Raw genomic sequence first — 12,116 nt, 5'->3', positions numbered from 1 at the left:
ATTTCATTCTTTGCAATAAATGAGGAATTCTCTTTCCATTGGAAACGTAATTAGAGACTCAACTGGTATTCAAACCAAGAGCAATAGGAAGGGTTTGTTGTGGAGAACACAGCTCTATTTCTCTCTACTAAATCACAGAACTACTCACAGTAACCTCTCGCATAGATGGCTGAGAACAAAAACAGCCCCACAGCCCTGCATTCCCCAAAGCCACTTGCCACAAATACAAGCTGCTCAGGGGCTGGGATGCAAAGCTGCAGCAAAAGGCTGGCTCTGAAGCTTATGGTTTTTACAGGCTGCTCTCTGACACTGGTGGGTTTTCTTCCAGCTACCAAATTTCCCTGCCTTAGTTGGCTTGGTAGTGAGCCTGGGACTGAGAGAGATTTGCTTTTTACCTTGTGCTGACCTACTCCATGACATGAGTAGAGCAAAAGGACAGGACACACCTCTGCCTTGCCCCTGCTGTCACTAGGAAAGATGCAGAAGGATGTGTGGTTTCCATATGGCACTGCAGAGCTCTTTCCTAGATCAGATCATTATAGAATCATTAAGGTTGGAAGAGAGCACTAAGATCATCTAGTCCAACCATCAGCTCATTCCCACCATGCCCACCATGTCCCTAAAAGTTCCTGTGCACACCACAGAAAAAAAAGGGATCTTCCACTGATGTGGTTTCATGTGCAGTTTTGGAACCTGCAGAAAGGCTGATCAGTGACAGAGGAAAATCCAGCAGGGCCTGAATTAAGGACCTCTGAAAAATAATTTGTATACTTTAATTCTGCTTGATGACCCAGATGGACACATCTGTTCCTCCTCTGCTTCCTCCAGTATTTTGGTTAGTCAGTCCCTCACATACACCTTAAAGCTTTCTCCTAGTTTTCGCTAAACTAAACTACTTAACAAATACACCAATTTTAGAGTTTTTGGAAAGCTCTTTCAGATCCACTGCAATAAGCAGAAGAACCAGATGTTGCTTTGTTTGCTTCCCCTCAGAAATGAGCCATGCTGAGTATTGTCCAGTACACTTAATAAAGAAACTTTGCTTAGTGCTGAAATATGCATGTGGTCACTTTTAAAATCTGTGAAAGAGGTTAAGCACGTAGTACCATCCATCAACCAGAAAGCTGTGTTCCTAAGGAGACAAATAAGTTCTTTAAGGAACTTTTTTTTTTTTTTTTCCCAACCTGAGCAATTCTGTGATTCTATATTTCTATGATTCTATGGAGCAGCGATTTGATGGCCTGTTTTAGGAAACTGTATATGCAGTGTCAGTGCTTGGGGTAACAAAATGACTTCTGAACTCTCGACTGCGGTCTTGGAGCAGGATGAGAAGCAGAACCGAACTCATAGGTGTTTGGTTTTCCTGATCTTGGGAACATCCAGGAACACACTTGTCTTTCTAGATGGAACCGACAGGATATCTAAATGTCCACATGTCTGGGTTTTGTATATTTGAAGTCAAGCTATTAGACAGTCCAATACAATGACCCAAATTCACATTGGATGTATTTAAATGAAAATGATATCTAAACACTGATATATAAACAAGCAGCGATATGCAGTCACTGCTGGGGAGAAGTGAATTTAGCTGTGCACAGATGCTACGTTGAAACTTCGCAGCGGGGGTTCAAATTACTCTGGCTTCAGGTCGTGCAAAATGTTAATTAAGGACAAGAGCTCTCTCACTCCAAACTCAACTCTGACAGGCCAGACTTAGAATGAAACCATCAGTTACACTGGGCATGATATGCCACATTTCCATCTGACCCAATTAACTTCTGGGGTTAAAAGAGGAAGGAAAAAAAAATCCCTTTGCTCTTTTTTTTTCTTTTCTTTCTTTTTTTTTTTTTTTTGGTAATCATATTCTTCTCTATACAATAAAGTAGAAATGTATGTAGAAAATCTTCCAGTTACTGGTTGTTCCTACATACACAGATGCTCTGAAATCATGCCATAGCCTCTTAACAAAATATACAAGGACAGTGTTTTTCCTGCCTTTGGACACGACCGAGTAGGCTCCAATGACCTTACAAGTTTGGCAAGTAAAAGCTTGCATGCCTGTTCCTGGGCAAATTCAGAATATAAAACTCAGTGGTATTTTCCATGTTCCTGGCCAAAACCATGCGAACACAAAAATACATTACATCAAGAAAATCGATCAGCGTTTTTCAAAATTTTAAATGTTCTTGTTTTGAAACACACGCAGCGAAGCCCTGTTAAGCATAGCTTAGATGTTAGGAGGAAATTCTTCACTCAGCGGTCGGTGAGGCGCTGGCACAGCTGCCCATGTAAGCTGTGGTGCCCCATCCCTGCAGGCGCTCAAGGCCAGGTTGGATGGAGCCCTGGGCAGCTGAGCTGCTGGTGGCAGCCCTGCCCATGGCACGGGGTGGGACTGGGTGGGCTTGGAGGTCCCCTATAAATGAAGCCATTCCATGATTGTGTGATATCCTGGTGCCTGATATCCTTAAAATGAAGCCTACCTGCCCTGCCTCTTTATGGCGTTATGGAACGGCTACCAACACACTGAACATCTGCAAAGAACCACTAATGCAAACCTCCCAACAAGCTGGGCTGAAAAGTGGATCCCTTGGGTCTTGTACTCTGTCTTCCACAAAAATTCCAGCTGCCTCCATTAGAAGCCACTAGCTGCAACCCGGAAAACCCATACAAACTTTATTAATGTGAGGCATCTGTCTTTCACCCTGGCAGGGTGCATTTTCCAGATACATTCCTGACTGAGCCGAAGAGCGTCTGCAGAACACAAACCTCCAAGCTCCCATTGCATAATGCACGGACCCATCAGCTCCAGGCACTCACAAAGCCCTTTCCCACTCGTGGTCCCCCACCACCTACCTGTTACCAGACCCCTAAGCCACCCGCACAACCCTTGCTGAAGCAGAATCAGTGGAAATGTCTGGGCACTCTGCCTGTTCTGCTGAAGTTTAGCAATATGCAGGAGATTAATTGAGACTGGATAAAATTTTATTCCAGCTTTCCTTTGGCTAAACTGTTGTGTTGCAGCACAGTAGAGTTTGGTTTAATTTTAGTTTAGTGAAGCAACATGCTGCCCCTTGTCAGTGTCTGCGATAGGCAAAAACAGCTTAAAACAGAATCACAGAATTGCTCGGTTGGAGGGGAGAGTTAAAGGTCATCTAGTCCAACTCCCCTTCAATGAACAAGGACACCTACAGCTACAGAAGATTGCTCAGAGCCCTGTCCAACCTGACCTTGTGTGTCTCCAGGGATGGGACATCCACCACCTCTCTGGGCAACCTGTTCTTGTGCTTTTTTAACTGTAATATAAAATACTTTTACCTTCTATCCAGTCTAAATCTCCTGTCTTTTAGTTTGAAACTGTTCTCCCTTGTCCTATCACAACAGACCCAGCTAAAGAGTCTGTCTCCTTCCTTCTTACAGCTCCCCTTCAGATACGGAAAGGCCGCTCTCACATATCCTCGGAGCCTTCTCTTCTCCAGGCTTAACAGACCCAGCTCTCTCAGCCTGTCCTCATAGAGAGGTGTTCCATTCCTTGCATCATTTTTGTGGCCCTCCACTGGAGGTGCTCCAGCAGGTCCATGTCTCTCCTGTCCTGAGGACTCCACATCTGGATGCAGTACTCCAGGTGAGGCCTCACCAATGCAGAGTAGAGGGGCAGGATCACCTCTCTTGCCTTGCTGGCCACGTTTCTTTTGATGCAGCCCAGGATACAATTGGCTTTCTGGGCTGTGAGGGCACATTGCTGGCCCATGTCCAGCTTGCCATCCACCTTTAACCCCAGGTCCTTTTCAGCAGAGCTGTACTCCATCCTAACGTCCCCCAGCTTGTATTGATAGCAGGGGTTGCTACGATCCAGGTGCAAGACCTTGCATTTGGCTTTGTTGAACCTCATGAGGTTCTCCTGGGCACAAGCCAGTCTACATCTCTCTGAATGGCAAAATATGGTATTTTTGTGATTCCTTATTTACACTATCTCCTTTAGCTCTCACCGGTTTTTTTCCCTAAGCATTTATGTGTTTTCCCCACACAGTTTGGAGACTTGGAATTCAAGACTTGTGGAGTGACTCAAAGTGAGTAGGAACATGAAGCTCTTGCTCAGTATGGCCATACCTTCACTCAGCATTTGTCTCTCCTTGCTACCACTGTTTGAAGGATGGGTGTCTTTATTGGCTACCTAAAAGCAAGCAAAATGCTTGCAAAATGCTGAGCCCTAAATTTAGATTTCACAGGAATTCAATCCTCACAAATAAAATTTTCTCCTGGCAAATCATCATAAAATTGGCTCAGAACAAGTGTGTGAAACATTACTTTGGTGGCCTCACCAGTTCCAAGATGCTGGCTGTCAACGGTGGAACAGGGAAGAGACCATTAGGTCTGGTTTGAGGAAAATGCCCCATAAGAAAAGGAATCCTCTGCCTCATTGTGCACCAGTGTGCCTCTTCTAAAATGTCACTGTCAGCAGTAAGCACAGCACAGCAGCTTTCTGGTGTGGGATAACAGAAGCAAATAAAGAATAGCCAAGGATCATTCAGATACATCTGGGCACTTGCAGCTTTATAGTTTACAGCAGGCTGTAAAGAGCAGCATATGGCAGCTGCTAGCCGCAGAGGCAGAGCTCTGCTTTCGATAAACTCAAAAAGGCTTCACCAGGGACATCAGTAATGCTACAACAGCAGCACTGGGAGAACCCACTAGCTGGTATCTCCAAATATTTTATCTTCCTCTTCCTTCTTTGGATGGCTTCTTATCTTAAATTTTCACTTCTTCCACAATTTTCCTGTGCTCCTTTCAATAGAAACAGCACCAAGCTGAAAACACAATTCTTAGTTTTGTTCTAATGCATTAATCTCTCTCACAGGTAATGGTTTGTGATGCAGAACAACGCAACTTGCAGCCTAGGTGTTTTGGCAGCAACCTGATGCAAAGTGCTTCATTATTTGTCCAGCTAGTTTATGGGGAAACAAATACAAAATCCCCAGGTGTTGCTTACAGTGCAACCAATATTTTTCATTCCATTTGTAAATACAACACTCTAGTCAGCCCACACACCTATTTTACAGCCCTAATGAAAAACAGAGGGCAGACTTCACATGTAGCAGTGACCATGCCACCTTTCAGCACATCTCTGAAAGACAGAGATTGATTGAGAAGGTATGCTTCCAGGCATGCAGATGCAATGTAGGAAGAAACATGTCAAGAATTTTAATTGTACTTCGATTGAAAAAAAAAACACCCCACATAACAATAAAAAATAGATTGCCTGCAGACCAGCACACAGCTGGAATGACTCTGGTCACCCACTCAACTGCTAAGAGGCCTCCTTACGAGGCCTGTATGCAGACACAGCAGGAGAGGTTGGAGAGGGGCAGCCCAAGCCCATCAACCCCAACAGCATTGACATCTCTGGGCTATGCTGGCACAGAACACACAGCTCTGTCAGCTTCTTGGATCGCACTATTACTGTCTGATGCTGATGGATCACTCAGGGTGCCTCAACTATTTTCCATCTTTACCAGCATGGAAAGCTTTGGCAGTTTTAAATTTTCAGCTGGAAGGTATCAGTGATAATCCCGAAGCTGCTGACAGAGTGAGGACAAAGCTGGAGGCATGCAGCACCTTGACTCCAGCTCCTCACAGATGTTCCTCTTAATTTTTTTATCAAGAGCTCAACTCCAATGGCCCTGGAACTCTGGATGCACCCTGGTAAAGAAAAAAAAACAAAGGAACTCCTGCATATACATGCAGTCCCCAGTGTGCCCCCAAGGCCCCAGCCCCAGGACATGCTGTCCACACTGGGCTCACCTGGGTGCCCCCTTTTGTCCCACCGGCCATTGTAGTGGAAAGACTGTCTCCAAGTGACATTTCTTGGCCTATACTGAACAGACATGCTGATACTACCATGCAGTGTAGGTTTAATTACCCCAAGACCCATGCAGATGGAACCTCTATCCAATAAAAGCAGCAAGATCGCTGGCCTGGAAGCAATGTGCCAGACTTTCCTCTGGCTTTGTGAACAACAGTGATTCCTGACTTATTACTGAGCCACACTATTGTGTGTCACTGGCACACATGTGAAAGAATGCCCAGAGAACTCTGTGGCTTGTGGCACCTGAAATCCCTTGCTGGTCATTTACAAACCATAAAGAAAAGTTGATAAATTCCTTAAGATTAGATCTTTACTTATTTATTTTTCTTACAGGCTTAAGGTTTGTGTGGATGTAGCTCACCATCATGCTGATGCCAGGCATTTTTCCACGTGTGGTATTACAGATGTGAACAATGGCCTGGGTTTATCCAGGGTTAAAGGCTGAAGTTAGGCTTTTTGTGCAGTGTTAATGAGTTAACGTTATTCCTGAACTATCACAAAAGTCCAAGCCACAAGTTTTAAGAAGGATTACCGTAATCACATTTAAATTGTTACTTACAGGCAGGAAAATATATCATATTAAGCTCTTTCTGAAAGTCTATAAAATATCAATTTTTTTTTCTCTGTAAACCATTCATAAGGCTTTTATTGTTAAACTCCTAAAATTCTCCATTTGTATTCTACCAAAGGTATAAATATACATCTGTATATACACACACACCAACTGATATATAGCTTCTCTCTGCCTAAAATATTCAAAACAATATAAAGTGAGAAAGCAGTTATCACATGGATCAAGTTCAGCTGCCCCTCAGCAACTTATCAGCAAAAAAACTGTCATATTTTCCAAGAATACTTTAAAACCAGAGGCATTTTTCTCAACTCTTTCTAGCATAGCAGATTTCATTATTGTCTCGCAAGATGATTTGTCCATTTCTGGTCTAGAAATACCTAGATTTAATTCTTAGAACTGGAATGATGCTCAGGAGCTAAGTTACTGTTGCTGCACAGACTGGACATCATGACTAGCATACCCTATGGGAGATGAAAGATCCCAGCTCATGGTCTGGAGGACAGGGGACAAGGTGGGCCCTAGTATGGAGGACAAACTGATAGCCTCCAACTCTGGCTATGTTTCTTAACGGCAAAAAAAGGGTCCTTATCTCACACAAACTGTTTAGTCTTCTGCTTATCTGCAGTGTACTGGCCCTGTCTTTTTATTCCTTGCGAGGTTTCTCATTGTCAGCAGGGCTTTCAGCTCTATTCTTGGAAGCCTGCTTTCTGAAACATTAAAATTGGGCTTCACATCAGTTCAAAGACCACTCCCTTTTTTTCCCCAGTTATTTCATGTTGTGGTATAGCTTCAAACTATTCATTGAATAACTTCACATTGAAATTTGTACACTAATTGCTCTTTTAAGTGCAGGTTTAAAGTTCTAAAGCATTAACACAGAAATTCTAAATTTGCAATTGTCTATGCATCTATTGCCTGGGAATGCCACAAGTTGAGTAGATCAGACATGCTACCTCAAAAGTCCATTAACTCCCTTTAATTCTTGTGCCTTCATTGATGTCCAGAGCCAGAGAAGAGTCAAAACCTCATCCTAATATCTACCAGGCTGCTCATCCTGGAAAAGAGGAGGCTCCAGGGAGACCTGATAGTGGCTTTTCCGTATCTAAAAGGGGGCTATAAGAACAAAAGGAACAGAGTCTTCAACAGGGTCTGTTGTGATAAGACAGGGGGAAATAGTTTCAAATTAAAAGAGGGAGATTTAGACTGGATAGAATGAAAAAAATATTTCATGTTAAATGTAATGAGGCACTGGAACTGGCTGTCCAGAGACATGGTGGATACTCCGTCCTGTAGACACTCAAGGTCAGGCTGAACAGGGCTCTGAGCACCTGATTTAGCTGTATGTGTCCCTGTTAATTGCAGGGGAGCTGGAGTAGATGGTCTTTAAGGGTCCCTTCCAACTCAAATTATTCTATTACTTTATGATTCTATGATTTGAGCTCTCAAGCCTGAGATTTAGCATCTCAAAAACCCTATAATTCTGAAAAGCATGTTTTGCCCTCTCTTCATTCCTTCTTTCCCAAAGAGGAAGTAGGGGATACACAAACCAAAAGCATTGCCTAAGGAAAGGGTTAACACTGATGACAATCTGGTAGAGGAAAACCATGGATGGGCACAGCTTGTTATCTGGAGCAGATCACTTGAAAGCAGCCTGGCAGTGACTTATGATGAAGTAACAGCAATAAGAAACATCCTTCGTTATGTTCTCACCACCACAACCCAGAGCCACGGGCACCTGAGACACTGGATAGTGCCCTTCTGGCTGCATCCCTGCACATCTGGAGCACCCACTGAGAAGAAGCAAACAGCACCAGGCAGCTGGAAAGAGCATCTTCCTCGGCCTCCCTGACTCCCTGTGGTGAATTTGTCCTGCACTCAGAAGTAAACACATGCTGGTGTTGACTTTGCTGTCTGCATCTTTGATGAATATTTTTAAATGTTACTGCGATATGCTCAGTGTGTTTGGATTAATATAAGCAGTGAGAGTTTGGTGGACTAAAAAGTAGCACAATACACTCCCTGAAATTAGTGTATCTGAGGAGGAAGAAGAGAAATGTTCAGGAAAATGGGGAGCAGTGCATGCTGGCAGGATGGTGACTGCTCAATCTTCTTTTCAAATACTTCTTTCCCAAAATGAGAATTGCCCGAGTGTGCCTTCCACCCTTCAGCACATCTCTTGCTTTCTTGAAGCAAATGGCAGGGTCCAGCAACAAGACAGCTAATAATAAACTCCCCAGCTGAACTCTAGGAAAGCAGTTGAAGTCAAGAATTGTGAGCCAAGTGCTGACCAACATGTGTTCCCAGCTGCCAGCAGTGATTCATTGCAGAACGGGTTCTTTATGAAGCAGTTGTGGTTTAGCCATCTCCCTCTCGGAGCACATTTTGCTCCAAACAAGGCTTACTTTTTCCAAAATATGGAGCCGAGGGCACCTGAGTCATGGTCCTTCTACTTTGTCTCATGTTAACAGAGCACACAGGGACTACTCTAGTCACAAAATACTCACGCAGCTGTTCATACAGAATGGCTCCTGAACCAACCAACCAACTGCTGCTGTTATTGCTGCCTGCTTCAGCAGCTCTATGCAAAAAGTGCTGATTTCCACAGCACCAGCCTTCAGACAGGATAGGCCTCCTTCAAAATGCCTTTTTATCAAGGGCTTCTATAGCAAAGATTGGTTCTTGCCTTGGGCTTCTCCAATCATACTATCATAGAACCATAGAACCATAGAATCAGGTAGGTGCGAAAGGACCTCCAAGCTCATCAAGCCTGTCAGTCTGACCTACTGAGACCCATCACTAAATCACACCCCTTATTGCCAAAAGTAAAATCTCACAGTGATGTGAAAGGAGTATTTCATTCTTTCTCTTTACTACCAATAATAAGTTTATTTTCTTCTTTATATCTTTAATAGTATTTTTCATTATCCAAATGCCCACAATTTAACCTGCTACTATCAGAGAGGACGCAAGGCCAAGAAGGAACACAAGCTGGGACAACAAGCATAACAGTTCCTATGGGTCCTGAACTACTTGGCTGTATTTTTGCTCCTGTAGTGCTTCTCTGGAAGTACTGGAAGTGACTGGTCAGTGGATCTAGGTTTTTAAAAGATGCGCATCACCTTCAGCTCAGAGGCTGCCTGGAGATGCTGCGATCACTGTAGAAATGGGAACACATTAAGGCAGTCTTTCTGAGGAAGTGAAAACAGCCCTGTAGTTGGTTGTTCCTTCCAGGGACCTCCACAAGTGTTGACATCCTTCTCCTGCCCCTGCTACTCTGCTCACCTTCCCTTCACCCTGACAAACACAACACAACTACAAGCACTCCTGAAAACATGCAGAACAGTTAAAATTTCTTCCTAGTTCTGCAGAGTTTTTTTTTTAGGTTTTTTTTTTTTTTTTTGCTATTCCAGGGCCCAGTCCAGAGGAATAAAACAAAAAGCAGAAAAAAACCTACGTGCAGCCTTATGGCAGGACTTTCTAAGCCACAGATGCTGGCTCTGTGGTTGGCTGACGTACCCAAAATAAAGCTCAACAGCAGGGAGCAATGCAGCAGTTCAGGGGGTGGAAGAGGTCATGCGAATGTGATCCCACCTCTCAGCCTCTGTGTACGCCTACTGCCACGAGCGTGCCTCCCCCTGCTTCTTTTGAGGTGAATTATTGACATTTTTTTCTTTTTTTTCAGTTCAGCCTTTTCCTTTTTGAAAATGACTCTTGTTCCAGCCTTGAGGGCTGTGATAGATGCACAACACTACTTCCTTCACATGACAAGGCCATTTTCAATGAACCACCATCAAAAAAAAGAAAAGAGAGTGACCAATATGATTTTAAGAATTTATCTCTTTGGAATTCTTAGCTTAAGGTGTGGTTTATAAAAGGTTACATTGCAATGTATTAAGTAAAACCTTTAGGTTCATTCAAGAGAAAATAGAAGCAAGAGCTTCCCTGTATATACAGAAGCACAAGAACACGCTCAAGTCTCAAACACTGTGCAGGAGAGTTTAACCATGTTTTGAAGTTATCACCACGTCCCAAATCAGGAGAAGGTAAAGCTGTGGTAAGGGATTTTGATCACCAGGACTGCTTCAGAACACAATCATCCCATAAGCTTTTGCTCCTTTTTTTTAGAGATAAACTCACAGAATTGTTCCTGGCTCAGCCATTCTGACTTTGCAGAGCATGAAGAGGTCCCATATGACCACAGCTGACCATGTTGTGCATAATTTAGGATCTATGAAGAGCACAGCAGGGGCAGCAGAAGTTTCAGGGGCATGTACTTTTCTGTACATGCACATCTGGCACACTCATGAAGTGTGGGGTTGGTTTTTATAACACTGCTTCATGCAAGGGTCTAGTAATAAAGCTGATGACTTCTCATCACACCTGCTGCTGGCCAGACATTAGACTGAATGGGTTGATGGGACTGTACCTACATGTTATCATGCTGCCAGGCCAGTAAAGGAGGCTTTAATAGCAGCTGCTTCTCTTAAGGTAAGTGCTGCGCCACAGAGCAGTGAAAGACCTGCTGCCACTTACCAAACCTCTTGTAGCCAAAGGACTGCACCTCCTCCTCTTCTGCAAAATCGTCTGGAGACAGAAAGAAAGACAGAGCACCAGGTTACTACTACCACTCGAAAAATACGGGAAGAATTTGTTACAGGTGCATTAGCTTTACCCCAAGATCTGATAAACAGTGGGATAGAGAACTGACAAATACAAACAGATGACAAAAAATATTTCAGCTCTTTTGTTCTCATCTTCAGTCGGCAGGCAGCAAAATGCTATTAATCACATATTTATTTTGTCAGAAGCTTAATTTCTTTCTACTTCCTTCCAGCAGCAATTACTCAAAGGAAAAGGCTGGCATCAGCAGAAAAAAAATGCATTCACTACTTTTTTTTTTTTTTTCAGTCTCTTGCTACCAGCCCAGCCCTTCCTTCTGCTGAGGCAGGGCAAGGCGAGAGCTGTGCCTGCTGCTGGAACCTGGCTCCCAGGAAGAGCAGTACAACCCCACTGCCCAACTCCTGCTTCCTGATTTCTAGAAGGAAACAGAGGAGATCCATTTCCTCTTCTGCACACGCCATTTCATGCACTGGGGAAGACTCCAGGGCTCTTTTAAATCAGCACCTACTGCATCATTTCCCAAGAGCTGCAAGCCTACCATGCGGAAAACACCAGCATCTGACAGCAGCCCCTACCAAAATATGCCTGCTCTTGAGCTTTTGATTGCACTGCAGTAGAGGCAAGGCAGAAATCTGCATCCCACTGAACACAGCTGCTGCATCCTATGGAGATTCAGCTTGCTGAGCCTTCACACTACCCTTGCTGCATTGGGTGCCAAGAAAGACGCCTCACTTGCAAATGTCCCATCAAGATCCTACATTAACACAAGGACGGAAAGAAACAGAAGCACAGAGGCCAGCCAAGGAATTCACCAAAATGGAACATTTAATGAGCTGCAGTGAAAAAGCAGGTTCTGGACAGATAAGTATGCATGATGGGAATGAGTCTGGGCTTGGGTAGCCCTTTGGTGTCCACAGCCTTATTGTGCATGAACAGGCTGCTGGCATCGTGAGACCAGGCTGGTGCTGCAGCTGACATGGGACACAGCATGGCTGTGGGAGGGTGGACTCAAGTGAAGGAAACATATGGCCCTCATCCAGGCTCAGCAAAGTCTAAACA

The 12,116-nt window shown here is 44.0% G+C and overlaps 1 protein-coding gene across 1 annotated transcript in view; it reads right to left on the bottom strand.

The window, feature by feature from the left end:
* Positions 1-12,116, bottom strand: part of COLEC12 (collectin subfamily member 12) — a 90,039-nt gene that overhangs the window by 67,497 nt on the left and 10,426 nt on the right. The window contains exon 2 of the mRNA XM_052703403.1: positions 10,971-11,021. Within this exon, the coding sequence (XP_052559363.1) occupies positions 10,971-11,021 (51 nt within the window). The remainder of the gene's footprint in view (positions 1-10,970; positions 11,022-12,116) is intronic.

This window comes from Tympanuchus pallidicinctus, unplaced genomic scaffold, assembly GCF_026119805.1.
Source record: "Tympanuchus pallidicinctus isolate F22 unplaced genomic scaffold, pur_lepc_1.0 scaffold5, whole genome shotgun sequence".
In the NCBI taxonomy this organism is placed as follows: domain Eukaryota; kingdom Metazoa; phylum Chordata; class Aves; order Galliformes; family Phasianidae; genus Tympanuchus; species Tympanuchus pallidicinctus.
Note: the sequence above shows the minus strand (reverse complement) of the source record. Positions and strands in the feature narration are given on the sequence as shown.